At 60.9% G+C, this 27096-nt stretch overlaps 3 protein-coding genes across 13 annotated transcripts in view; 2 read left to right on the plus strand and 1 right to left on the minus strand.

The window, feature by feature from the left end:
* Window positions 1-5624, plus strand: part of STKLD1 (serine/threonine kinase like domain containing 1) — a 23241-nt gene extending 17617 nt beyond the window's left edge. For 2 of the 4 annotated variants that reach the window (XM_021071237.1, XM_021071245.1), the window contains 2 exons: window positions 1040-1156; window positions 2161-3201. In XM_021071237.1, the coding sequence (XP_020926896.1) occupies window positions 1040-1156; window positions 2161-2959 (916 nt within the window). In that variant the 3' untranslated portion in view covers window positions 2960-3201. Of the gene's footprint in view, window positions 1-1039; window positions 1157-2160; window positions 3202-3514; window positions 4031-4651; window positions 4793-4878; window positions 4959-5404 lie in introns of those variants that run through there. The other 2 variants (XM_021071230.1, XM_021071241.1) reach the window with 2 other exon arrangements.
* REXO4 (REX4 homolog, 3'-5' exonuclease) lies at window positions 5353-15573 on the minus strand. Of its 2 annotated transcripts, XM_003353698.4 has the most exons (8): window positions 15172-15570; window positions 13272-13636; window positions 10145-10282; window positions 9818-10011; window positions 8450-8538; window positions 7596-7670; window positions 6793-6867; window positions 5353-6347 (listed from the first exon to the last, which is right to left on the minus strand). In XM_003353698.4, the coding sequence occupies exons 1-8, from the start codon at window positions 15394-15396 to the stop codon at window positions 6228-6230; spliced, it is 1281 nt and encodes a 426-aa protein (XP_003353746.1). In that variant the 5' UTR covers window positions 15397-15570; the 3' UTR covers window positions 5353-6227. The 2 variants fall into 2 exon arrangements, with proteins under 2 accessions (XP_003353746.1, XP_020926933.1); XM_021071274.1 differs by lacking the exons at window positions 5353-6347; window positions 6793-6867; window positions 7596-7670 and adding an exon at window positions 7683-7816 and having other exon boundaries at window positions 15172-15573.
* ADAMTS13 (ADAM metallopeptidase with thrombospondin type 1 motif 13) overlaps window positions 15631-27096 on the plus strand; it is a 44903-nt gene continuing 33437 nt past the window's right edge. For 3 of the 7 annotated variants that reach the window (XR_002338121.1, XR_002338119.1, XR_002338120.1), the window contains exons 1-9: window positions 16572-17942; window positions 18269-18335; window positions 19989-20164; window positions 22109-22192; window positions 22454-22578; window positions 22700-22846; window positions 24905-25045; window positions 25663-25825; window positions 26947-27051. Coding sequence is in view for 3 of the 7 variants with exons in the window: in XM_013987089.2 (XP_013842543.1) it covers window positions 17844-17942; window positions 18269-18335; window positions 19989-20164; window positions 22109-22192; window positions 22454-22578; window positions 22700-22846; window positions 24905-25045; window positions 25663-25825; window positions 26947-27051 (1107 nt within the window). In the remaining 4 variants the exon portion in view is untranslated. Of the gene's footprint in view, window positions 15717-16571; window positions 17943-18268; window positions 18336-19988; window positions 20165-22108; window positions 22193-22453; window positions 22579-22699; window positions 22847-24904; window positions 25046-25662; window positions 25826-26946; window positions 27052-27096 lie in introns of those variants that run through there. The other 4 variants (XM_013987089.2, XR_002338114.1, XM_013987093.2 and 1 more) reach the window with 4 other exon arrangements.

A 27096-nucleotide genomic window follows, 5' to 3' on the forward strand; every position in this document is an offset into this window, starting at 1 on the left:
AGTGACAGTGCCTGATCCTTAACCCATGGAGCCACAGAACAACTCCAATAATGCTTTTAATTTTGCCAAAACATTGCTTCCTAAAACTGTGCACTCAGCCCATCTCGCCAGCCTGAATATTACACCCATCCACCCGCCCACCCATCCATCCATCCACCCACCCACCCATCCACCCATCCATCCATCCACCTATCCATTCATCCATCTACCCATCCACCCACCCATCCATCCATCATCTGTCCATTTGTCTACCACCCATCCTTCCCCAAAGGTGGTCCCAGCGGCGGGGCAGCAGGGACTGCTGAGGCCCGGGGCCGGCTGTCTTAACGGGGCACCGGAGACCTCAGGCTGGCCACTTGCCTTTGTCCTCCCCTCCTTCTTCCCAGTGGCCCCTTCTGGAGCGAGGCTGTGGCTGGGATAGAGTCCGTGGAAAGAGAGGTTCTGCCTCCCAGGAGGAAGGGAGGGGCTGCTGGGCCCCTTTATGGGTGGCCTTGACTGCCATCCCAGAGCCGCACCTGCCTCAGCCAGCCTCGTTTGGAGCTGGGCTAGCTGTGGCTTGGCTCCTCTGTGCCAGCACTTTTGTCCTTGTCATGCTCACAAGGAGACAGAGAGAGGTGAGGCAGCAGCGGGGAAGGGGCTTGGCTGGCCTGGACCCTCGGCGGCCCGCCACTGCCCCCACCCTCCCAGTGTGCAGCGCAGGCCCTGGCCCCGGGGGAGAGTTGACGGGGCCCACAGATGTCCCCTGCAGGACAGGAACAGCCCAGGGCTCTGGAGTCGGACAGGCCGGGTTCAAAGCAAGTGACTTCATCTCGCTGACCCTCAGTTTCCTCATCTGTGAAACGAGGGTGGCAACAGGCGTCGACCTCGTAGAGCTGTTGGAGTAAGACAATCCCTGCGGCCCTCGGATGCTGACAGACCCTCTGGTCACCTGTCTGCTTGTCCGTCCGGAGCCAAGCAGACTCCCGGCAGGGTCCGGTCCATACACCCCTCCCGCCACCTGCTCCTGTGCCCCGTGTCACCCTGTCACTTGCCCTGCCAGGTCTGCCGTGGCCAGCGGAGCTGGTAGAGGTGCTGGTTGCCATCATGAAGCGACACGAGAGCGTCCTGGAAATCCAGCTGCACGCCTGCTCCCTGCTGCTGCGCACCCTGGGCCAAGGTGGGCTCGCCGGCCAGGGAGACACGCCTCCCCCCATCTCACACCCACTGTGGCCTCAGGGTCTCACTCTCTGGAGGCGGTGCCCTGTCCCGCCCAGCCCACCCCTTCCCGGGATGACAGGCTGGGCACCGCCCAAGGCCGGCCTTTGACCTGCTTTGTGGCTCTGGATAAGCCCTCCCCCATCCGCTGGTTTGCCAGCATGACACGAGGAGCTGGATATGCGGGGTCCCATGACCCGCCAGCAGGCTGGGTGGCGTCCCAGGGGTGAGTTTACAGGCGGGCAGCTGAGGAGGCCATCTAGGCAGCGCTGAGCTTGTAGCTACAGAGGGAGGGCCTGGAGCTGAGAGCCCAGGCCCAGGCTTCTCCCAGTCTTTGGGTCATTAACAAAAGTTTAACTATTTCTGATTTTTAAACTGGACGTATTTCACTACCTTCCTAACTTTATTTTTGCTTTTTTCTTGGGGGAGGAGGCTGCAGGTGCGCCTTATGGAGATTCCCAGGCTAGGGGTTGAACAGGAGCTGCAGCTTCCAGTCTACGCCACAGCCACAGCCACGCAGGATCTGAGCCATGTCTGTGACCTACACCACAGCTCACGATAACCCCAGATCCTTAACCCACTGGGAGACGCCAAGGATCGAACCCACATCCTCACGGATGCTAGTCATGTTTGTTACTGCTGAGGCGCAATGGGAACTCCGCTACCGTCCTGCCTTTACTATTTCGGCTGAATTTCCACACTTTGCTCTGCACGTGATAAATGTCTGCTCTGGAACAAGGTCGCCGGCCAGGCAGAGTCTTGGAAACTGGGCCCTGGCCACCACGCGCTCCTGGCCTGGCAGGCTCCCTGGTCCTGGTCCTTCACTGGGTCACACGATGAGCACTTAGGGGGACCTGCGGTGTGCCCTGACCTCGGCCTCCACGCCAAGTCCAACCAGGGAGGGAGCATACCCGCCAGTGGCCCCTGCTCTGGGTTGACCTGGGCCTCTCCTGTTGGCCCGTGCAGCACTGGCACAGGACCCGGCGGCCACAGTGCCCAGCGACAGCGCCGTCACCCCCGTGCTGCTGGGCGTCCTGCGCAGCCACCCCGAGGAGCAGCAGCTCCTGGTCATGGTGTACAGTCTGCTCTGCATTGTCGCCAGCCAGGGTGGGTGCTGGACCCCCTTGGGCGTGGAGGCAGGGGTGGGTGGGCCCCAGCTTCCCCCCTCACAGCCCGCTGTCCCTCCGCAAACGAGCGCAGGCTTCCCGCCCACGTGATCCAGGTTCCAACCCTTGTTGCCCACCTCCTGCCCCGCTCGGCTCCGCTTCACAGGGCACCCTGCTCCCGAGGCCACCAGCAGGCGGCCAGACGAGGGGCGCTGTGGAGGAGGGCCACCCGGAGGGCTCTGCTCACACTGTTCCAGCCACCAACTGGGTGGGCGTTGTTCTCCCCAAAGGGAAGCTGGGGCCCAAGGGAGCCCAGGACCCCCGCCCAGAGCCCCGCGGCCCAGGCTCGCCCGCCCGGACCGGACACAGTTCACCACACTTGGTCGACCCCACACTGGGGCGTGAGAAGGGCCACCGTGCAGAGCCGTGCTGGGAGCACGGGTGTCAGTCAGGGTCACCTTGCAAACTGGATGTCAGGTCCTCACACCCAGAGAGCCCAGGGTGGGCCCATCCGGGAAGGCTCAGGCCTGCCGTGTGGCCACAGCCTGGGACGGAGATGCCGGAGGGGCGGCCAAGGAGGTGGACTATGGGAGATGCTGGAGTGGCGGCCCGGGGGGGTGGGCCACACCCTTCGGTTGCCAGCTCCCACGCTGGGGTGAGACTGCCCCAGAGCAGGCACTCAGGGCTGTGGGATGCACGGGACTGCAGTGGCCCCCAGGAGGGCTTCCTGGAGGGGGTCTCTGGGTCCTAATTCCGGGGCCCTCCACAGACCTGGCCACAGACGAGCTGCACAAGGCCGGGCTGTTGGAGCAGATCCTGGAGCACCTGGACACCTTCCCCAGGAACAGGGACCTTTGCATCAACGGCCTGATCCTGCTCTGGGCCCTGCTGGTGGACGGTGAGGGGCCGGGGGCTGGTGTCCCTCTCTCCACGCCCCCCCCCCACCACCCCAGAGCCTCCACATCCTGGCCCTCGGACACTTCAGGCCACACCTTGACCTGGGAAGGGCACTTCTGAGCTGGGAAGCAGAGGGAGTGGGGAGCTGACAGGGGAGCTGGACCTACAGAGGCAGGACGTGCTGTCCTGGGTGTAGGGCGGGGCTCGTGTTCTGGCCCCTGGTGCCCAGCCTAGGGGACCCTCCAGCTCCCACACGCAGCCCCTGGTTTCAGAAGTTGGCCTCGGCAGCGGGCAAACCAGCCTGCTGCTCCCTCCAGGTCCCACTTGCCTTCTGGCGTCCTGGCAGCCACTCCCAACCATTGAGAGCCCTGCCCACACCAGGCCTCCGGGAACAGAGGGTCCCATCCCCCACCCCAGAGACTGGTGGCCAGTGGGGGTCGTGCCACACACCAAGGGGCAGGTGACCTGCTACCACCCTGTCCTGTGCCAGCTGTTGCCGTGGACAAGGGCCCCTTGGAGAAGGCCCCGGCTCTCATCGCTGAGGTGCTGGCCATACACCCCACGGACGCAGAGATGGCTGAGGCTGGCTGTGCGGCCCTGTGGTTGCTGTCCCTGCTGGGTGAGTCGCCTGGGGCTCTCAGGCTGGAGGGGGGACCTGGACCCTGGAGACGAAGCCTGAGCCACAACCCCCCCCGCCCCCACAGGCTGCGTAAAGGAGCAGCAGCTGGAGAAGGTGGTGGTGCTGTTCCTGCAGAGCATCCGGCTGTGCCAGGACCGAGTGCTGCTGGTGACCAGTGCCTACAGGGGGCTGGCCAGCCTCGCAAAGGCGTCCGGTGAGCCTGGGGGGCGGGGGGTGGGCGCCAGGAAGCGGGGGCAAACCACCAGTCATGTTTGCCAGCTGCCCACAAACCAAACAAAAGTCAAAACAGGGAAAAGCACCTGTTGTCCCATCATCCAGATGTTGCCATGGAGACTATTCAGGCTGTATCTGTATCACTGTCTCCTGTCTTCCTCGCCATCAACACACCTTGTCTGTGCAGGTTCTCGGCGGGGGGGTGGGGGTGGGCGGGGGGGTTCTGAAGCCCCGAGGGCAAAAGGGACCCAGTGCGCAGGACCCCAGAGACAGTCTGGGCAAGAACCTTGGTTTTGCCACCTGCTGGTTCTGCTGGGTGACTCCCTGGAGTCGGCTTCCCCTAGACCCCAGGAGGATAAACCATGTGGCTGCTGGGTCGCTGGTCACACAGGTCCCCAGTGCCCCCACCAGCCGACGGGGTGGAGGAAGTGGGTCTGCAATCTCGCTGGACGACCCACGCGGATGCAACAGCAAAACCCCGACCTCGGTGGGCCCCAGGGCATCTCCCAAGGCATTTGCCGCCAGAGCATTCTGGGCTCTCAACAAGCCCGGGACCCAGTCCCTGGATGACCCTGAGCGAAGCCCACCCCCACGCCCCCAGAGCTGGCGGCGCTGCAGGTGGTGACACCCGAGGAGAGCAGCAACGGCCTCGCCCTCATCCAGGAGACCTACCAGCTCCACAGGGACGACCCGGAGGTGGTGGAGAGCCTGTGCATGCTGCTGGCCCAGCTGGCCTCCCACAGTGAGGACCCCTCCCGGAGGCGCCCGCCTGGCCTGCTGCCCTCCTGGGAAGTGCCCTGGCCTCAGGTCCCTCTGCTCTGCCCACAGAGGAGGTCCTGTCGGAGCTGGCGGCCAGCGGCGTCCAGCCCCTGGTGGAGGAGATCCACGGGCGCTTCACCTCCAGCCTGGTGAGCATCGGGCTGCCTGGTCTCAAGTGGCTTTTCCCGCGGGTCACCCCACCTCCCGCCTGGACCCAAGGGAACCTGAGGGGCAGGGGCAGGAAGACGTAGAACAAGATTAAAGGACAGATGAGGAGTTCCCGTCGTGGCGCAGTGGCTAACGAATCCGACTAGGAACCATGAGGTTGCGGGTTCGATCCCTGCCCTTGCTCAATGGGTTAAGGATCCGGTGTTGCCGTGAGCTGTGGTGTAGGTCGCAGATGCGGCTCGGATCCTGCGTTACTGTGGCTCTGGCATACACCAGGGGCTGCAGCTCCGATTCGCCCCCTAGCCTGGGAACCTCCACATGCCCCGGGAACGGCCCAAAGCAATAGCAAAAAGACAAAAAGACAGACGAGATGACTGTGGCGCCCGAGAAGGCCTGTGAAAAAGCCGGCCCACTCTTGTCCTTCCAGGAGCTGGTTTCTTATGCAGAGAGTGTGCTCCAGAGGCTGGCGGCGGCCCCACAGCCCTGCCCCGAGGGAGACCCGCAGGCTTTGTCCCGGCCCAGGCCTCCCTCTCCTTCCTCCCGCAGCCTGGCCGGGCTGGGACACGTGGCAGCAGTGGGACACGGGGGTCCTCTCAGCCACTGAGCCTCCACGCGCTCCAGCTCAAGTAAAGCCTGTGTTCATGTCACGGAACGTCCTCCGGGGGTGCAGACTGTTGTCCCGCTCTCAGGTGGCCCAGGACAGCCCAGGGCGTCACGCGCTCCACCTGGTGCCACTGGCTGCTCCTGTTCTCGGACCCTCAGCCGTGGGCCAGGCAGGAAAAGCTACAGGCCGCCCACGGTCTGCGTGTCCTCCGGGGATAACTGCTGTCACCGTGCTGGGCCAGCCGTGTGCTCTGACCCGGGGTCTGAACTCGGCAGGGGTGTGTGGGGGTGGGGGGTGAGGTTTTTGCCCTCAGAAACCAAGTCCATGGGCTGCCCCAGGCCGGAGAGTTCTTCCCATCGCCCACGGCAACAAGGGACAGGGGCCTCAGCAGGAAGGCGCCCAAAGCCCCGATGAGAACTGGGTGCTTCCGGCTCGGGGACCAGGCAACCCCTGGGAACAGGCTCCCCCTCCGCCGGCGGGGGGAAGGTCTCAGGTCACAAAACCAGAGGGCAGATGTCCGCTCAGCAGCACGCGTGTCTCAGCCACCATGATTCCGAGATTTCTGACAGCGTCCCTGTCCTGGGGCGACTCGATCTGTCCCGTCACAGCTGCCGGGGGTGTAGGGCGGCCCAGGGCAGGGCTCCTGCTAGGTGCGGTGGCTGCGGGCATCCAGGGCGGGGGCCGAGGGGTGCCTGTCCCGGGCAAGGCTCTCCCACTCCCGCTTCACCGAGATGTAGAGTCGCATGGCCGCCTGCGCATCCTGAACCTAGAGAACACGGAGGTCGCTGTGACGGCCCCACTGGCGACAAACACGGCCAGGTGCCCGTCAAAATCCCAGCTACTGCGTCCTGGCACCGGACATGGGGCGAATGGAGCGGAGAACCCACGAGGGCAGCGGTCCAGTGAGGCGGCCCTCGCCCTAGGCGGAGGGACGGGGTGGGGGGGGGGGCTCGGAGCTTGAGGCTGGAGCCCACGCCTTCGATCCAGAGCAGGGGCCCTGGCTCCAAGTCGAATGTGCCAGCAGGTCTCGTCTGCTCCGTGTTAGTTAAAGGCGGCCGTTTAGCATCTAGGGCTGTGCAGGCCCGCTGAGCCGTGTCATTTTGCAGGGACCCGCGCAGCAGCTTCTCCCACAGCAGAAGTCGCCCCAGGCCCAGTGTTCGCCATCAGGTGACACCGCGCCCACCCGAGGACTGTCACCAGGACACACTTACAGAACAGTGCTCCGCCTGCTGCACCGGGAGCCCCAGGATCTTCTCGGCGAGCAGCTTCAGAGACGGCCGTCCACTCTGCAGGGGGCGAGAGAGCAGACACAGCCCCGCTGTGGTGTGGCCTCTGCAGCTGGAGCTCGGGGCAGGGGGGCACCCGCAGAGCCCCAACCCCAGGGACCTTCAGTGCGCCTTCCATGGATAAGTGCCCACAGCCCTGAAGGCAGCGGTCACCCGGTCAGCCCGCAGAGGAGCAGGGACGGACACCGCCCCTCTGCTGTCCAGCCTCGGGCTCCGGTGCTCATTCCAAAGGGGGACTCTGCCTCTGGAACAGAGACGACAGCGGCTTCTTACCCGCCGCCGGGGGCCCAATCAGCTATCAGAGAGCGGAACTCACCTGCCCTCGGAGACGCTAACCTGAAAGACGGCGTTTAGCCGGATGCTGTCTGTCTTTCTATCTGTCTGTCCTTTTTTAGGGCCGCACCCATGGCATATGGAGGTTCTCAGACTAGGGATTGCATTGGAGCCGCACCTGACGGCCTACCCCACAGCCACAGCAATGCCAGATCCTTAACCCACTGAGCGAGGCCAGGGATCGAACCCACGTCCTCATGGACACTAGTTGGGTTCATTATCACTGAGCCACAACGGGAACTCTAGCCAAACTCTCTCTTTTAAGGTTTCTTTCAGTTTTAAAGGTTAAAAGGAAAGACCAAGCCAAAACACCTGTAGCCGCCGAGCTGGCCTCCAGGACCAGACTGGCAGGTCAGGCCTGCGGCCACTCCTGGCAGAGCGGCTGATTCCAGTACCTTCACTTGGCTCCTGAAGGGCCTGTACTTCTGCGTGTCCCGGACCTTCTTCTTCGGGTGACCCAGAAACAGCACCTGGAGGCCGAAAACGTGACGGGCGTTTCACCGTTTGTCTACAGTGATCCCCCCCAACTCCAACACACACACACCCACCCAAACCCACACACACACACACCTAAAACCAAGTGCTGATTCCGGCCTGAGCTTCTGAGGGAAAATCCCTGGGAAGAACCAAGGGGATACAACCACAGCCTTGACACGGGGGAAGCCGGTGACTAAGCCGCCAAGGAGCCAGCAGCCAACTGGTTCCGCGTGGTTGGAGTTGTTGCACGTTCAGGAAGTCAGACATGAAAGGTCACCTGGTGACCTCAGGACAGGCCCCAGGAGAGGCTATTTATACAGGACGTGCTGGAGTCACCAGGGGCGGAGGGGGCGCGAGGAGGGAGCCTGAGCCACGGGGGCCTCCGAGGTGAGGCTGTCCTTGATGAATCGCATCTCAGCGGGCAGAGGACCGGCTAGGTTTTATCAGTTCGAAGTTTACTTTTAAAAGGCACTAAGACCAGTTTGCTGAGTCCCTGAAACATCGGTTTCCACAGACCACTGAGAAACCCTGGGCCCAGGGAGGCGTCTCCACTGCCCACAGCCGGGACCCTACAGAGCAAAGGCTGAGGCCACATTGTCTGGGGCACAGGAGGGGGACCCTCCCAGCTGGCCCATGGGCAGCAGATGCAGTGCCTGGCTGCCCTCATGGGTGGGCAGGGACTCAGATCCCAGCTCTGCCAGGCTGACACAGCAGGCAGGGCCACCCCGGTCACTGAGTTACGAGAAAGGCCGGCAGCGCCAAGAGCCTGTACCTTGAGGTCATTGTGCAGCGCGTGTCCCACCAGGATGCGGCCCTTCAGCAAGGCTGCCACCTCCTTCTGCACGATTTCAAATTCCTCTCCTGAAAAACAGACAAGTCGACCACTTCTGAGAGGGCGGCCCCTGCCCCTGGTTGGACCCAAGAGGCCAGCAGGGGGGTGATGCCAAGGCCGGGGGGCTGTCCCAGCCCCCCAAAGGTGGGGAGAAGTGGAGGGAGCATGCTCACTGCCCCCAGACAGACCAATGCTGAATCTACAATAATAAACCAGGGCTCAGAGTTCCCCTTGGGGCTCAGTGACTAATGAACCTGACCAGTATCCATGAGGATGGGGGCTCGATCCCTGGCCCCACTCAGTGGGTTAAGGATCTGGCGTTGCTATGTGCTGTGGTGTAGGTCGCAGGCACAGCTCAGATCTGGAGCGGCTGTGGTGGGGGCCGGCGGCTGAAGCTCCAGCTTGACCCCTAGCCTGACAACTTCCATATTTCCATATGCTGCCGGTGCGGCCATTAAAAAAAAGGAGGGAGGGAGGAACCCAGACTCATGCTTGGTGTCTTTTCAACTGGAAATGCAAACAAGGAGTGGGAGTCCCCTGCCGCAGATGTTGAGAAGCCTGGCTCCAGACCCTGGGCTCCGGGTGGCCCTGCCTGCTCTCTCGGAGCGGACCCCTCGGGGCCCCCAAAGGCAAGGGCTGCAGCACAGCACTCATGCCCAGTGGCTGCCCGCCCCTGATCAAGCAGGCCCGGCAGAGCCTGGATGGAGACATGGTCAGGGCTGGGCTGCCTGTGGGCCCAGTGCGGGGAGCAGAGCCAAGGACAGGGGGCCTTTAGCCTTGGCCTCCAGGGTCTCCTGGCCCCAAATCTCATGGCCTCCCAGGTGCTTCTTGGTCCCTGGGCCCAGCCTGTCCCCTGGCAAAGCCTGCGGACTTGGCCCCGTCCAGAGCCGGGCCATGCTCCTCGCCTTTTAGGGTCACCTCCGGCTCACACCTGCTCCCCTCTCCCAACCCCTACAACCTACTCCCGAGACCACCACCAGAAGGAACCTGCTAGAAGCCGGGCCAGACCGGCCTCATGGCTCACCACCTCCCAAGTCTTCGCACAGGCCCGAGGCCCTCCAGCCTGTTCCGCCTCCCCAGCCCCCTCCCCACCCCACCCCACCTCCTTCCTCTGTCCCCACGGCCAGGGGACTCAGAGCAGCTCGGGAACCCTGTCCTAAGGTCGAGGGGCCAAGAGACAGCGAGGCAGACGGGTGGGACGGGCACAGAGCCAGCAGAACCCGTGCGCCCGCGGGGGAGGCCCCATGGCCGGAGGGGGAGGGAAGCAGGCGGGGGCCCCCCCGCCTCGGAGACGGGCTGGGAACCCACCCTGCGCCAGGTTCTCGGGCCGGATCCCACTGACCGCCGTCCTGTAGTCGGTCACCGGCTGGGTCGGCTTCACGTACTTGTCATAAACACACTTCCCGAACTGGTTCACCAGAGACACGCGGGCCAGCATGCTCTCGTCCCCCTGGGGGCCCACGCCCACCATCTCACAGTCCAGGGCCAGGGCTCTCGTCAGGCTGCAGGGGAACCAAGGGTCCGGCTGAATCCAGGCCAAGGGACCCGGGTCTCAGCAGGGTGCCGAGAGGGGCTGCCCGGCCCAGCGGGGGAAGGGGAAGCAGCTCCTTCCTGAAGACCCCCGGCCCCACGTACCCGTCGAAGGCCCGCTCCTTGACCAGCGTGACACCGCTCTCGCTCTGGCCCAGCTGCTTCCGGGCCACCTGGGCCGCCTCGGGGCCGAGGGCCGCTTCGATGTCTGCAGGGTCCACGTCATCAAACCAGATGTCCGCTCTGGGGGGCGGGGAGAGCAGCCGGAACGAGAACTGTCAGGCCCCGGCCTGCGCTTCCTTTTCTTTGGTGGCCGCACCCGTGGCAGACGGAAGGTCCCGGGCCGGACCGAATCTGAGCAACGCCAGATCCTTTAACCCGCTGGGCCCCGGGGACCGAACTCGCACCACCACAGCGACAGCTGGCGAGCCCCCTGTGCCAGCAGGAACGCCACTGCGTCCTTTTTAAGTGACCAGGTACGGTCAAAACTCAGGACCGCAGGGCGACCCAAGGAACAGGACACAGGTGTAACGGCTGCGGACGTTTCTCTTATTTACAACGCGGGTAAACAGGGTGACTGGAGAAGGTCAACAGACCCCTCCCTGCCCGCCCCCGTCCGAGGACACTGCTTCCTGGGGGAGGTGTCTTTCTGGCTGAGCTTCAGCGGCACTTCCTGAGAGCCCCCCCCCGGGCATCCGCTCCCAGGTCTCCCTCGCTGGGTTTGTGCAGACCACACGCAGGGAGGTACAGACACGACCCAGGGCACCGCCTGACCCCTCGAGAGGGAGGGACTGGCACACTGACGTGTACACAGCAGGCAGCCAACCATTCTTTCCCGGAACCTAGAGCCGCACAGCCGGGCGGACTGACAGACACGCCATGCCCAGCCGAGCCCTCCCAGGGCCGCACTGCCCTCTGGCCCTGCCCCGAGTGCCCAGCCCAGGGCAGCACCTCACAGACCAGCAGCAATGACCACACAGCCTCAGGGAAGGTCAGGAGCCTGCCCGCCCCAAACCGCCCAGCTAGCAAGACGGGGGATCCGGTCCAAAGTGGGGGTCTCCCTGACTCCGGCGTTCCTACATCCCACAGTGGCTGCCGGGGGCCTGCGATGCTCCAAGCCCTGTTCTGGCCGTGGAGACACAGCAGGTCTGAAGCGGGCTTGGGCTTCTTTATGCCGACATCCCAGGGGAAAGGAACGACAGAGAACAGACAGTGCCAGGGCGAGGGGACGGAGGCGCCACCCGCCTCGGCCTCCTTAAGGAGAGGCCTGCAAATGGCAGAGTGGAAGGGCTGGGGCTCGCCTTGTCTCATGGAGACAACGAAACTACAACCAAGTGCTGAACAAGCCTCAACCAAAAAGACTGAGAACTGCTAAAAAAGATACCCTACTCCAGAAGACGAGGGGGGCCACATGGAGATGGTCGGAGGGGTGCCTACGCGACATGAGCAACCCTATACCTCCAGGGCGTGCAGCCCACAGACTGGGAAGTGACTGTATCGCAGAGGCTCCCCCGTGGCAGGGAGAGTTCTGAGCCCCACATCAGGTTCCCAGGCCTGGAGATCCGGCACTGGGAGAAGGAGCCCAGGGGCATTCGGCCTTGGGGGCCGGTGGGGCTTGTGCTCAGGAGCTCCGTGGGAGTGGGGGAAACGGAGCCCCCGCTCCTGAAAGGCGCACACAGGCTCTCATGGGCACCGGGTCCCAGGGCAAAGCAGAGGCTCCACAGGAATCTGGGTGAGATTGGCCTGCGTTTCTTGGGCGATCTCCTGGGGAAGCAGGAAAGCAGGGGTGACAGTGGCTCATTGTGGGGGAAGGACACTGGAGGCAAAGTTCTCTGGAATATTCGTTGCTGGCACGCGTTCCTCTGGAGGTGGCCATTTTGGGAAAGTCTGGCCCCACCCATCAGGGCTGAGAAGCCCCAGGCCAAACAACAATCCAGGTGGGATCACAGTCCCACCATCAGCAAACAGACTTCCTAAAGACCCCCAGGCACAGTCTCCTCCAATCTCACCCAGAGACAAAGCCCCACTCGCCAGAGGGCTAAGAATCAGCTCCACCCACCAGTGGGCAGGCACCGGTCCCTCCCATCAGGAAGCCTACAGCAAGCCCCCCCCTTCAGCCACAAGGGGGGCAGACGCCAGAAGTGAGAGAGGCTATAACTCTATGGTCTGCAGAAAGGAAACCACACCAAAAATCTATACAAAATGAAAAGGTAGAGAATAATGACTCAGATAAAAGAATAAGAAAGAACCCCAGAAAAACAGCTATGTGATCTAGAGGTTACCAACCTCCATGACAAAGACTTTAAACGAGTGATATTAAAGACGATTCAAGGTCTTGGGGATAAACTGGAGGCGGAGGCTGATAAGTTACAAGAAATATTGATGAGATGGAAGATGTACCCACTAAGCAAGCAGAGATGCGGAATACAGTAACTAAGATAAAATACTCGCTAGAAAGAACCAACGCAGAACACAGGAGGCAGAAGAACGAATAAGCGAGGTGGAGGACAGGCTGGGGGAAATCACTGACCCAGAGCAGAAAAGAGAAAGAAGACTGAAGAGAACTGAAGACGGTCTGGGAGACTCTGGGACAGCGTTAAGTGCACCAACATCCGTGTTACGGGGGTGCCAGAAAGAGCAGAGGGGGAAAGGGACAGAAAGAAGATTCGAAAAGAAACTAGCCGAAAACTTCCCTAACATGGGAAAGGAACCACTCCCTCAAGTCCAGGAAGCTATACAGGAAGTACCCTATAAAACAAACCCAAGGAGGAACACCCCGAGGCACATGTTAATCAAACTGACCAAAACGAAAGACAAAGAGAAAATGTTGAAAGCAGCCAGGGAAAAGAAACAGATGACACACAAAGGAACCCCGATAAGGTTATCAGCCCATCTTTCGGCAGAAACCCCGCAGGCCAGAAGGGAGTGGCACAGCATACTTAAAGTGATGAAAAAACCTCCAACCAAGATCACTCTGCCCAGCAAGGCTCTCGTTTCAGATGTGAAGGAAAAATCGCAAGCTTTACAGATAAGCCAAAGCTAAGAGAATTCAGCAGCACTAGACCAGTTGCATGACAAACGCGAAAGGAACCTCTCTAGGACAAAAGGCCACAACGAAAATCAAGAAAATGAGAAAATGAGAAATGAGGAGAAAGGCCTCGGCGGCTGCGACCGTGCTCAGGATGAGAGGCTGAGGCAGTCCCCACAGCCACACTGGCCCACGGGCACTTACTCGGTGGGCGCGGCTGGCGGTAAGGGGGCAGTCACCTCCTTAGCTTTCCGCTTCTTATGCTTGACGTCTCCTCGCTTTGGAGAAATGTCGCCACTGGTCCTTGTCTTGGCTTCCTTCTCCCTGTGCTGAGCCCGCCCGCCGGCCTGTGTGCGAGGGGCGGGCCTCTTCCTCTGCGTCGGAAGTCGCGGTGAGGGCGCAGCGCCTCCGCTGGCCTCGGGAGCTGTGTTTTCTGTCCCCACCTCGCTCCTCTCTGCTCTGTCTGGCACCGCTTTTCTGCTGGGCTGGGCCCTTTGGGGCTGCTTTCTGGAATTCAGCCGAGAGGGAACGAGAGACTCCTCCAGGGCCTGTGACTTTGGTTTCAGCAGCTGATGGAACCCAAAGAAAACACGGGACACATTTTAATTCAAATGTCACACACAAGAGATTGAAAAACTCGTATGTATGTGTGTAAAACCGACCTGTTTTCACATTCACAGTTACTTTAGAGTCAATTCCCTCACAGATCAGCCGACAAGCTGGGCCACTGAAGCCGCTTTCTTGATCAGACTTCCTGGTTTGCTACTGCTGTGAGGGTCTTGGGAAGGCAGGGTGTGCCCACAAGACACGGCTGTGCCCTCAGCATGGCCATTCTCAATACGGTTAAGGTCCTGCCACACAGCAACCAGCTGAGATGAGGGATGAGGCTGCTTTCTACTCACCCGTTTCTCTAATGTTTAAAGAAGAGAAATGTGGAGTTCCCGTTGTAGCACAGGGGGAACGAATCCAACTAGTAACCATGAGGACGCAGGTTCAATCCCTGGCCTTGCTCAGTAGGTTAAGGATCTGGCACTGCCATGAGCTATGGTGTAGGTGGCAGACGTGGTTCAGATCTGGTGTTGCTGTGGCTCTGCTGTAGGCCGGCAGCTACAGCTCTGATTCAACCCCTAGACTGGGAACCTCCATATGCTGCAGGTGTGGCCCTAAAAAGCAAAAAACAAAAAAATTAAAAAGAAGAGAAATTTACTTTCTTGTAATAAACGGAGAAAACGCAAGGTTTTTCCCACAAGAAACATCCTTCTGCCTGCTTAACTTTGCTTTACTTTCTTGAGAGAAAGACCTAAGACTACAGTTCAAGAAATCAGGGAAGCCAGGGGTTGCCAGATGGAATTTCATCATCCTGTGTGTCAAGACAGGAGAATTATTATCTGGACAGCTCTTCTCTGTTCTGACTCTGGGACTTTGAGGGTCAGTAGCAGCAAAGGGCAGAAACGCACATCTGACCCAGTGACTGCATCCCTCAGTCTGCCGTCCACTAGCTGTGACACTGGGCCAAGTTCTTAAACGCTGCCTCCACCCCCTTTCCTAGAAAACAGAGGTGATAACAGCAGCTACCTCCGAGGGAGGTGGAGAGAGTGCAGGAGGGAGGCACAGGGAGCAGCACTTAGCAGACAGAAACCTGGCCCTAACTTTGGGCCACTGATGCGGAGAAAGGCAGCAAGTACCACGTGACATTCAGAACAGGGACTTGGGCATCTGACTCCTGGCTCCACTGGCCCAGCTGCAGTCCTGGACAATTTACTTAACGTTTCTGGCTCTCTCATCTGTAAGATGGAGAGGAACGACCAAGGCCTCTACCTCACCGTGTCCCTGCGCCTGGTGAAATAAGAACACACGTGGATCACCCAGCAGCGACTGCACGTTTTAAGAGCTCAGCACCTGGAGGCAGCTGTCATCTATTAAAGACCCGGAGTGTTGCTAGAATCCTCCGGCCCAGGTTCCCGCTCTGCTCTCGCCCCGAGCTCGCCACCGCCTGTGAAAGACTCCGAGCACCGACACAGCGCTCCCTCCGGCCTGCCTCCGCAGCTCCCGGGGCCCCGCAAGCCCTTCTCCTTCTCTCCACTCGGGGAGGCCCTGCCCTTACCTCCCGCAGAACCTTCCAGTTTTGGGAAAAGTCCTCTGGTGCCTTTGGAGGCCGCACCGCGACCCCTCTGGGGTCGTTCCCCGGCTTCGTGCTCGCTTCTCGGGCTTTGTTCTTCCAGAACCTTTTCTTTCTGTTTTTCTTCCGACTCGGCTTCTTGACGAGCCCGGGCTCAGGCGCCGGGTCGCCCGGGGCGCGCTCGGGGGCCAGCATCCTCGCCTTCGCCATCGCGGCACCGACCCGGCCCCCGCGCCCATCCACGGCGGCGCCGCCGCGGCCCCGGAGCCGGGCTCTGCCCGCCGAGCACGGGCCCCGCCGCCCCTAACTCGCCGGCCCGGGGAAAAAACACCAGCGCTCCAGACCCCGGAAGCCGCCCCGCGCGCGTCTCCGCACGTGCGTCCCGGTCCCCGGAAGCGCTCGTCTCTCCGAGGCCGGCTGGAAACCCGGCCCTCGCCGCTGGTTCCGCGCGGCCGGGAGCGGGGCGGAGCTCTCGGTCCCCCAGAGGAAAACGGCCGCCAGCCCGGTCGGCGGCCCGGGATCAGGTTGGGGTAAGCGCGGGAACGCACCGAGAGCCCACGCGGGGCAGAGAAACGCGAGCGCCGGAAGGGACCGAGGGGGCCGCCGTCGTTGTAGCGCCGCTGCTGGGCCGGCGCAGCACTGGCGCAGGCGGCCGCCAGGGGGCGCTGGGCGGCCGGGCCTGGAGCGCCGGAGGCGGAGCCCAGACTCCCCCGGCTTTGCGACGGGAGACGGAGGCTCAGGGATGAAAGGGGGTCCCCAGGTCGCCCAGCCTGCTTTACCAAAGCCATAGGGCTGCCATTTCCCATAACAAAAACGAAGCATTGCATTTAGCGTTCTCTGTTATTTTAACTCACGAGCACACCTGCCTGGCCCTGACTGTACCTCGTAAATAACCTACATTAGACCTCTGCACCCCGAAGCTTCGGTTCCGGTCTCTGTATGTGCCTGGGAGCCTCTGGGGAAATACAGGTACTAAGTCAACAATCTTGGAGAGCAGTAACTACAATCAAGATGATAAAATGAGGTGCTGGGTTATGAGGCCCCCAAACAAGATGCAAGATGCCCAGAAAAACAGGAATTTCAGATAAAGTCTACTTTTTATAAATATGTTTCATATAATAGCTGCAGTATTGGGGGCATACTTAACACACACACACACACACACACAAAATCCGGAGAGTTCCTGTTGTGGCACAGAGGAAACGAATCCGCTAGTGTACCTGAGGATATGGGTTTGATCCCTGGCCTTGCTCTGTGGGATAAGGATCCAGCGCTGCCGTGAGCTGTGGTGTAGGTCACAGATGCAGCTCGAATCTCCTGTTGCTGTGGCTGTGGTGGAGGCTGGCAGCTGTAGCTCCAATTGGACCCATAGCCTGGGAACTTCCACATGCTGCAGGTGCGGCTCTAAAAAGGAAAAAAAAAAAAAATCCATTGTTTATCTGAAATTCAAATTTCACTACTGTCCTGATTTTTGTCTTCTAAATGTGGTACCTTCTCTCCCTGGAATGGGTGGGGCACTTAGATGGTGCCTAGAAGGAGGTGCCATTTGAGCTGAAACTCGATTGAGCAGACCAGCGGCCAGAGGGAACAGCAAAGCATTGGATGTATTTGAGGCATGAAAGGCAGGCTGGTGGGGCTACAGGTCTTTGGGCACAGGGGGGAGGGATGGGGAGGCAGGCAGAGGGCCGGACAGGGGCCAAACCTTGGATTATAGGGCCTCTGAGGCTCAGGATGGAGTTTGGACCTTTTCTTCTAAGGAGAAAGGGGAGCTATGGATTGTTTTGAAGAGGGGGAGTGATGAAATGGGATGGGGGGGTGGGAGAGAGGGAGAGCAGGCAGCCCTGTTGGGAGCCCATTCCAGTTGCCCAGGCCAGCGAGGAGCAGCCTGGATTGGGGCCACGTGTCGGTTTGGGTCTGTGGGAAGCGGTTCCAGGGATGGAGTTGGGAAGGCACGCCTTTAGTTGGGGTGGAATGCCTGCGGGAGGTAAAGGGCGGGGCAGGGAGTGCCTCACACCTACTGACCCTGAGGCTGCAAAGTGGGCCGGCCCAGGTGGATGGGCAGGTGCGTCTTCCCTGGTACCCAGCCTGAGGAGGGGGCTGAGGCAGGCAGGGACCAAGGCCGATTCTCACCCCCACCCCCACCCCCACCCCATTAGCCATCCACTAAGATGGGAGAGGCACCCCGAAGGTGGGAGAGAGTTGTATGAATCTTACAAGTGGAGCGGACCTCGGGTGGCCTGTGATGCTGAGCGCAGTGGATGCCCCCAGCCGGGTTCTGTGACTGGCACAGACCAGGCAATCGCGGAGCGGGAGGGAGTGAGGACAGGAGACTGGAGACACAGATCCTGGGGAGCAGGGTTCCCAGAGAGCAGGCGGGGCGGTGCCTCAGACTGAGCCAGGGTACTCCCACATGGGTGATGAATCCCCTCCCCCGCTCCGGGCTCCCAGGCGCAGGACTGCAGCTCTGAGCCAAGGCCAGGTTGCGGCAGGAGGAGCCTGCAGGCCGCCCAGCCCCGTGGCCCCTGCCCTGGGAGGAAGTGCCGCGAATAAACACTGCCTAACCGTCCAGCGCAGCGGGTCTGTCACACTCCTGCCGCCGACCAGATCTCAGCCGCCAGGCTCTCCCGCCCCCCGCCGGGCCAGCAGGCTTTCTGAGGATGAGGGTGAGAGACCTTCGCCTCCGGGGGCGATGCGTGCGAGGAATCCTCACGTCTCTCTTCCTCCTGGGCTGCTGGGGGCTCTCCCGTTTCCCGCAGGTGGGTGGATCCACGGATGCGGTGCCAGGCCCCTGGGAGAGGAGGGGGCTGCCCAACAACCCTTGGGTGGAAGGGGAGCAAAGCTGAACTTGGACTTCAGGGGACTGAGTGGGCTCACTGGACAGGGGGTTGGCCTAGCGCCGTCCCCTGGGCCGGCAAAGAGCAGACACCGTCTGTGGTCTACGCGGACAAAGACGCGAGTGGCCGGCCTGCCTTCGCATCCTGGGGCGCATCTCTCCCCACTCCCCTCTGCCCCCTCCTGGCCTTGTCCCTCTCCCACCTCCCCCTCTCCCTCACCTCCCCTGCTCATCTGCTCTGGCTTCCAGCTATTTCTTCAGGCTTTGGAGCCGGAGGAAGTGACTGCTTACCTTGGCCCTGCTGCCGCCTTGGAAGGTACCTGTCCTGGCATCGTCCTTGCAAAGGGAGTGTCTCAGCGCCTGGGGCATCTCACCACTGGGTCAGGGGGCTTGGCTCCTGGGTGGCTCTGTTGGGAGGAGGTCAGAGCCGTCGCTGGCGTCGTCGTTGCCCCGCTAATGAATTCCATTACTTCTTGCCAAGTCGATAAGACTTGGTCTGGGTGTTCTGGGCTGAGCTGGGGCTCTGACCCCGGGGTTCTGCTCAGTATCTCCAAGGAACAGTCACTAATTAGCTGGGCCTCCTTTGGGCTGACTGATTTTCAGGAACTCTTGCGGTTTCTGGCCGGGGCTGTAAATATTTATCTCTTCTGTGAGCGACGAGATGGGCGCTCGGGTCCAGCTCCAGCCAAAGCCTTTTCCTGTCACTCGTGGGCCATGTCTGTGGACTCTTCCGTGGCGCCAGCCCCCTTTCCCAGCAGGGCCATTGGTGAACTTGATCCAAAGGCTGGTGGGGACGGGAGCAGGGCGGGCTAGTGGTCAGGGTCGAGAAAATCGGGGATGTCCCACTGGTGGCTGGTTTCTTTGTGGTCCGTGTCAGATACACACTGACTGATGCCAGGGGCCGTAATGGGGCGGGCAGTGCTGGAGGCCGGTGGCTGATCGTGGGGTCTGGGGGCTGGGAACGTGTCTATCTCATCTTCCAGGTCCCCGAAGCGCTAGGAGACCACAGCCTGGGGTCCCCAAGGCTCTGGGGGCCACCTTGGGGTGAGGGGGAGGAGGGCGGGGTCGGCCCTGGGCGCCTGCTTTCCACTGAGGCTTGCACCTGCCTCACCTGTCGGGGTTCAAGCCGTTCCCCCGTGTAACAGGTGTTGCAAGGCGAGGCTGCTGTGCCGAGCTCTGGTCGGGTTCCCCAGCATCGAGCTGGGAGGAGGTGGACTTAAACCCAGACTCCGGGCTCTAGGCCAGGCCTCCTCCCCACCGATTCTCCCCAAAGGGGAACGTGTCTGCTTTGGGGGCAGGTAGACCTCCCGCCTCTGAGCGGCCCTGCACAGTTTGCAAGCTCATTCACAGTCCCGTGGCTTGAGCCTTGGCCCTAGGTCGGGGGTCACTGATGGTTCCCACGCTCTGGGTGGGAACCTGAAGCCCCAAAGATGAGAACTGCCTGCCACGGGCCTGCAGGATGGCTCCGGGGCTGGGCTGGATGGGGCTTTGGTGCGACCAGAAGGACATAAAGCCACGCAATAGCTCCCTCCTGGGCCTTGTGCTGCTCTGAAGCACCTAGTCAGCACTGGGACCCGGGCCGAGGGGTAGGATGAAATGTCCCCCCACCCCCCGCCCCGCCCAAGGTGGCTGTCCGGGCCATCAGTCATATCAGTCGCCCCATGGGTGACATGCCAGAGCTGGGGACCGCTCACTCTCTGAGAGCCTGGTTGTCCAAGGAGTCGAGAAGGCCACCCTGCATCCGTTCGTGGGTGTCTGAGGATCTGCGGGCACCGAGAGCCCAGCTCCAAGTGGGCCAGGGCGGAAGTGCCCCACCCGGCTCCCCTGTGTGTGGGGTGCGGGGCAGGGCAGGCCCCCTCAGGCTCCCCACCTCCCCTGTGACAAAGCTGGGGCTTGGGCCACTGTGATTCCAGGCTCAGGAGCCAAGGGTGATGGAGGGGCCTGGCCCCACCTCTGGCCTGCTTTCCAGGACCCTCGCCGTCAGCCTCGCCACCCACCTCGCCAGGCCGCCCTCCTGCCCGGCGCCTCTGGAGACGGGCTGCTGGGAGCGTCCTGCACCTGGAGCTGCTGGTGGCCGTGGGTCCCGATGTCCAGCAGGCTCACCAGGAGGACACGGAGCGCTACGTGCTCACCAACCTCAACATGGTCAGTGCTGGCATGGGGCACAGGCTCTGTGGGCGACGCTGACCCAGGAGAGGGCTTGGGACCCTGGTGGCACTGTGGCCGCCCTCAGGAGCCTGTGGACACAGTGCCCCATACCCAGGGCTCATGCAAAAAGAGTCAGTGGGCTGGCTTCTCTGGTGGATATGGACCTGAGCCTGGGGTCACACGTAGGGCTCAGGGCCTGGGGTGGGAGAGGTGTGGCCTGTTCTTATCTGCCCCCTACACACTGGGCAGTGCCCCCCACAGCCTCTTTCTGCTTTTGTCCCTTCACCCGGCCTCACCCCCCATCAATCTGTGGGCACCTCGGTTGGCCCTGCCCGGGTGCCCAGCAGGGCTGCACCCCGCTGGGCTTTCTCAGCGCCCGCATGTCTGCAGGCCTCCTCTGCACTTAGCTTTTAGGGGTAACAGTGGGGTAGGAAGCCCAGCTTCCATCATCTCAGAGACCAAGAGGCAGCCCAGAAACAGGTGACCGCAAGGCACCTGATGACCCCGTTTCCCTGATGGGCTGTGCCTGGCCACGCGCGTGTTCACACATGAAACACACAGACACACGTGTTCCAGGCCACCAGGTCAGTGTCCGCAAACATCAGGAGATTAATACGACCACTGGCGGCAGGCAGGGCCAGAGTTGCTCCCCTGGTACGCTGGCCTTGGAGGGCTGGGCAGCTGTCCTAGAATATGGGGTCCTTGTCCCCAGCCTCACGAATGCCCACCTCTTTGGGGTTTTTTGTTTTTGTTTTCGTCTCTTTAGGGCTGCACCCGAGGCATATGGAGGTTCCCAGGCTAGGGGTCTAATCAGAGCTGTAGCTGCCCGCCTAGGCCACAGCCACAGCAATGCCAGATCTGAGCCACGTCTGCGACCTACACCACAGCCACAGCAACGCAGGATCCTTAACCCACTGAGCGAGGCTGGGGATCGAACCTGCATCCTCATGGATCCTAGCCGGGTCTGTTACCCCTGAGTCAGGATGGGAACTCCCTGCCCACCCCTCTCGGATAAAAGGAAAATATCCCCCAAACACAGAGCCCCGGGCACTCTGACCCCTCTCCTTTCCCAGGTGTTCTCTGGGTCTCCCACCCCAAAGGGAGGCTGTGTCCCAGATGCTACACCCACGGGCTCCCAAACCCTGGGAAAGCTGGTTCAAGGCCAGGGTCAGCCTGCTTGGGTCTCCACCTGCACGCCCAGAAATGGCACATATTCAAAGTCATTTGAAAGCTGTGGTTTTCAAGCTTTGGGAGGCCCTCCCCCACCTCGAATGTGCTGGAATTTGGTAATCAAACCACACTTCCTCTGGTCATTCGACATGTTTTATGAGGACCAAGGGTGGCCAGGTGGTAGACTGTAGACGGGCGCCTGCCTACATGGTGCCAGGCATGGTCACGGCCAGTGTCACGACGGGGCACCCACCCTGTGCCCGCTGCATTGTTCTTAAGTCTGCTGACAGGCTGGTGCAAACAACCGCGGTACAAGTCGAACAGAGCTGGCACCTTGGCAGACGGACCACGAGAGCCTGGCTGGGGGCGAGTGGGGGGTGTTCTCATCGAGGTGCCTGGGAAGGGGCCCACGGAGCGGGAGGCGGCCCTCGGGTGAAGGGGGCAGAAGTGAGAGAGGTGTTTTGGGGAGATGGGCGGAGATGAGAGAGGACAGGGTGCGTCCAGTTGAAGAGAAGCCGTGTTGGAGTCAAAGCGCCTTCTAGACTCATGACAATTATACGCAGTCCATTGTTTCGAGGTTCTGGGTGTTGGCTGGCCTTCTCGAGCTGTGAGCAAAGGGGGGCCCCCAGCAGATGCGGCTGTCTCTGTGGTGGCTCCCAGTCCCAGTAGTGGCATTTTGGGTACCCCTCCCCTCAGCTGATAGAGTCTCCAGGCTTCCCCCGCCCCGCCCATGGTGGACCCCGGCCCACCTCTCTGCCTGCCTTTGCACAGGGGTCAGAGCTGCTGAGGGACCCGTCCCTGGGGGCTCAGTTCCGCGTGCACCTGGTGAAGATGGTTATTCTGACACAGCCTCAGGTAGGCGCTGGGCTGGGCACCCAGCCCCCTGGGGAACCTGCTTCCGCCCACTTGAACCTGTGCCTGTGGGTGCCCACAGAGCAGCAGGGGTGAGGGCAGGGCTCCCCTCTTCCAGCTCTGCCCTGGCACTCAGCCTCTGTCTCCTCATCTGTAACGTGGGACAGGAATCGGGCTGTTACGGGGCTGACCGAGATGCTGGCAGCGGGAGCACCCTGCTCGGCGTGGGTCCCCTGAGGGTGCGCTCTGTGGCTGGTCCTCCAGGATGCTCCGAATATCACAGCCAACATCACCGCATCCCTGCGGAGCGTCTGTGAGTGGAGCAGGACGGTCAATCCCGAGGATGACGCAGATCCCAGCCACGCCGACCTCGTCCTTTACATCACCAGGTACCCAAGCTCCCCGCCGGTGCCCCAGCCGCCCTGGGAGCCGCTCCCACTCTCTGCAAAGGTGGCCCGGCGGCGGGCAGGCACCTCAGCACTGCCCAGGTGTCTGTTCTTTCTTTCTGAGGTTTGACCTGGAATTGCCCGATGGTAACCGGCAGGTTCGGGGGGTCACCCAGCTGGGGGGTGCCTGCTCCTCCTCTTGGAGCTGCCTTATCACAGAGGATACTGGCTTCGACCTGGGGGTCACCATCGCCCACGAAATTGGGCACAGGTACGAGGCCCCGCCCCCGTCCCCAGGTTCTGGGCAAGGACCTGACCTGGGCCCCGGGAGGGGAGGGTGTGGTTGGCAGTGGTCCCTGGAAGAACCTGCTAGAAGGAGGCCACACCCTCAACCCCAAGGGACTAGGGACTGACACTTCCTCATTCCTGAATGATTAAATGAAAAAATTTTTTTTTTCCAAAAAATAAGCAAAGCACACTTAGGAGTTAAAAAGTAGTTCTCAGGGAGTTCCCGTCGTGGCGCAGTGGTTAACGAACCCGATTAGGAACCATGAGGTTGTGAGTTCGCTCCCTGCCCTTGCTCAGTGGGTTGACGATCCGGCGTTGCCGTGAGCTGTGGTGTAGCCGTGAGCTGTGGTGTAGGTTGCAGACGCGGCTGGGATCCCGCGTTGCTGTGGCTCTGGTGTAGGCCAGTGGCTTCAGCTCCAATTCGACCCCTAGCCTGGGAACCTCCATATGCTGCAGGAGCGGCCCAAGAAATGGCAAAAAGACCAAAAAAAAAAAAAAAAGAAAAGTAGTTTTTGTAGGAAATCCAGGTGAAGAAAAGACAGGCCTAAAAATTATCCCAAATCCCAGCACTTAGACATATACCGTCTATCTCTTCTTTACACACACATACGTAATTTTTTTTTTGCAAACTTGGGATTATGCTGTACAGTAGTTAACGGCCCTTTTTTTTTTTCTTTCCTTTTTGGCTGCCCCGAAGCAATGGAATTCCCCGGCCAGGGATCAGATCTGAGCCGCACGATGGCCGATTTCTCGCCACAGTGGGAACTCGTGGTTCCTGCCTTTTAATGTAATATTATATCCCAAACATCTCCTCCAGGTCTTTTACAGAGTATTTTTTTTTCTTCTTCTCTCTCTCTTTTTAAAAACTTTTGGCCACCTTATGGCATATGGAGTTCCTGGGCCAAAGCTGCCGTTGCACCCTATGCCACAGCGGCAGCAAGCCACTGTGCTGAGCATCGAACCTGCGTCCTGGTGCTGCAGTGACACCGATCCCATTGTGCCACAGTGGGAACTCCTATAGTAGGTTTTGCTACACATGGCAGTTTGTTTAATAAATATATAGTTTGTTTCCAGCCTTTTCCTGGTATGTAAATGCTCTACTTCAGTGGGCAAACCTGTGCTCCCTTTATTTACCTAGTGGTGGGTTTCTTTCCGTTTTGATTTTTAGTCTTTGAATTATGAAAGTAACACCTGCTTGCTGGAAAAATTCAAATAGCACAGAGACTGGTAAAGTGAAAACTTAGTGTCTGACTTCCCTGTGTGCCAGCCCTCTCTCCCACCCACCCCACCCCCACCCCCACGGGCCACACTGGGGCTCCCACCCCCACAGTGGTCCAGGCACCACAACTCCTCCATCTTTCTTGTTTGGAGAGAAAAACAAAGGGGAATTGAAAACAACTGCCTTCCATTGCGGAGCAGAGATATTCGTCTGAGGTCCCACCCTTTCACTGTAGCACATTCAGTATTTTCACAGTGAGCCCCCCCAGGACAAGAAAGTCCCAAGGCGCTCCCTTGAGCGCTGTCTTCCCAGATTCCCAGACCTCAAACATCGTGGATGACTTTGGCTTGCAAATTTTTAATGCCTTTTTTTTTTTTTTTTTTTTGGTTTTTATTTTAAGACTGCATCGGCAGCATATGGAGGTTCCCAAGCTAGGGGTTGAATCTGAGCTGTAGCCGCTGGTCTACGCCGCAGCAACAGGGATCTGAGCCTAGACTGTGACATACACCACAGCTCACCGGCAACACCGGATCCTTAGCCCACTGCATGAGGCCAGGGATCGAACCTGCGTCCTCACGGATGCCAGTCAGATTCCAGATTCGTTTCTCCCCAAAAGCCTTTTTGATATGTATTAGCTGAAAGGGTCAGGAGCCACCTGGCCGGCCCAGAGCTCTTTCGGGCGGGAAACAGGCTGGGTGGCCGCGCGACGCGCCCCATGCCTGGGTTAGGTGGTGGCGGGCCCTAGGCGACCCGGCCTGGCGACCGGGCCCAGAGGGAGGGGACCGTGGCCAGCCTGCCACCCTTAGCGCCCCGCCTCCGCAGCTTCGGCCTGGAGCACGACGGTGCGCCCGGCAGCGACTGCGAGGCCAGCGGCCACGTGATGGCGTCCGACGGCGCCGCGCCCGCCCGAGGGGGCCCCACGTGGTCCCCCTGCAGCCGCCGGCAGCTGCAGCGCATGCTCAGGTAGCTGCACCCCTGACCCCGGCCCTCCCTACGTCCCCACCTCCCCTTTGCGCGCCCCCCTACTTCCCGTCCCTGGAGCCACCCCTCCATTTACCCCGCGCTCCCATCGCATCCCTGCGCCCACCTCTCCACGGAGCCCCACTGCGTCTCAGGAAGCACTCCTCCATGCCGCCCCCCACCTCCAGCCCCCACCTCAAGCCTCCGGCCTTGACCGCGCCATCCTTTCAGCATCCACTTCTCCATCTCGGCCCTCCCCCCAACCTGCCCACCCAGCCCACGGTCCACTCCCTTCCCGCCCCGGGGCCACCTCCCTCCTTTCCCTCCCATCCCATTCCTGCACCTGCCGCTCAGTTGTCCCCGCTACACTCCCACCCCATTCCAGACTCATTTCTCCAACCTCCCGCACCCCTTCATCGCCCCCCCCACCCCCGCCCCGGCGCCCAGGCTTGAGCCTTGTCCTAGCCCAGGGTCGCCTAGACGAGGCGGGTGGGGTGGGGGGTCACTGCCGGAGAATCCCCAACCCGCTCACCGACCCTGCTGCTCCAAACGCCCTCTCCTCCCGCCTCCGCTCTGCCACCCGGTGCCCACCCCGGGCCTGAGCCTTGGCCTCGTCTCAGCGCAGGACGCCCGCACTGCGTGTGGGACCCGCCGGGGCCGCAGTCCTGGGCCGCGGGCCGCCCTCCCGAAGCGCACCCTGGCCTCTACTACGGCGCCGACGAGCAGTGCCGCGTCGCCTTCGGCCCTACGGCGGTGGCCTGCACCTTCGCCAGGGAGCAGCTGGTGAGTCTAGGCGGGGATAGTGTTTACAGCGCCCCGCCATCCACACGGGGGACGCCCTCGGCCTGCCGGTCCCCCCGCCCCCGCCCTCCTGTGCCTTCGGAACACCTCCCCCTCCCCCCCGCCCTCCTGTGCCTTCACCTCCCCCCCCCCCCCCCCCCGCCCCCGGCCATCCCTCCCTCCCTCCCGCCGCTCCCCCCCGCTGACTGGCCAGGCCACAGGTGCCTCTCTGCCTCTGACATTCTCAGTTTTTGAGCGCATGTTTTCCTTTATACTAGCTCCACAAATTTTGTAGAGCTGGCCCTGGCAGGGCCCTTGAGCCTATGGACCTTGATCCTAAATAGGCAATTACGGAGGTCTTCCCGCCCAGGGGGAGCTGGAGGGCTTCCTGGAGGAAGTAACCTCCAAGCTGAACCCTAAGAAGGAGTGGAAACCCGGAAGATGCTGACGGGGGTAGGCACCCCAAATACACACTTCCTCCAGGGCCGGACCCGACTTTCAGGCACTTTTGCCTTGCTGACCCCTTCCACCATACAAATTACTAGAATTACATCTTCGGGGTTTTTGTTTGTTTGTGTGTTTTCTTTTTAGGGCCACATCCGTGGCATATGGAGGTTCCCAGGCTAGGGGTGCAATCAGAGCTACAGCTGCCGGCTACACCACAGCCACAGCAACATCAGATCCGAGCTGCCTCTGAGACCTGCACCAGAGCTCATGGCAACGCCGGATCCTTAACCCACTGAGCGAGGCCAGGGATTGAACCAGCGACCTCATGTTTCCTGGTCGGATTCATTTCTGCTGCGCTACAATGGGAACTCCCATCTTAGCGTTTTTATGAAATGTCTGTTTTACGTGTGTTGTTAGGAATACAAGTATATTAACTTATGTATTAGAACATTTTCTTTGATTTAGAAGATCAAGTTTTTCTTCCAATTGTCAAAGAAATGAACACGTTTTTGTGGGTCCTGGTCACTGTCCCCATTCCTGATGCAGAAGTCGGCTGTGGCCGCTCTCTCCACCTACCAGTGCCCAGTGCGCTGGCTGTGTCACTGCGTCCTGGGGTCTGACAGGGGCAGTTACGACTGGGCAGTGGCCCTGAGCTGGCCCTTTGTCTCCCCTCTTAGGACATGTGCCAGGCTCTCTCCTGTCACACAGACCCCCTGGACCAGAGCAGCTGTAGCCGCCTCCTCATTCCTCTCCTGGATGGGACAGAGTGTGGCGTGGGGAAGGTCAGAGCTGGAGTGAAGGAGCGCGTGTGCGTGTGCATGTGTGGG

The sequence above is a fragment of the Sus scrofa genome, chromosome 1 (genome assembly GCF_000003025.6).
Source record: "Sus scrofa isolate TJ Tabasco breed Duroc chromosome 1, Sscrofa11.1, whole genome shotgun sequence".
Lineage (NCBI taxonomy): Eukaryota > Metazoa > Chordata > Mammalia > Artiodactyla > Suidae > Sus > Sus scrofa.

Bases quoted from the DNA above. Each gene is read 5' to 3' on its own strand.
- REXO4 (XM_003353698.4), bottom strand. From the start codon at position 15,396: ATGGCGAAGGCGAGGATGCTGGCCCCCGAGCGCGCCCCGGGCGACCCG. The intron at 13,637-15,171 runs GTAAGGGCAGGG...GGGTTCCATCAG, and splicing joins ACTGGAAGGTTCTGCGGGAG to CTGCTGAAACCAAAGTCACA. The intron at 10,283-13,271 runs GTAAGTGCCCGT...CCCGCCCCCCAG, and splicing joins CCGCCAGCCGCGCCCACCGA to AGCGGACATCTGGTTTGATG.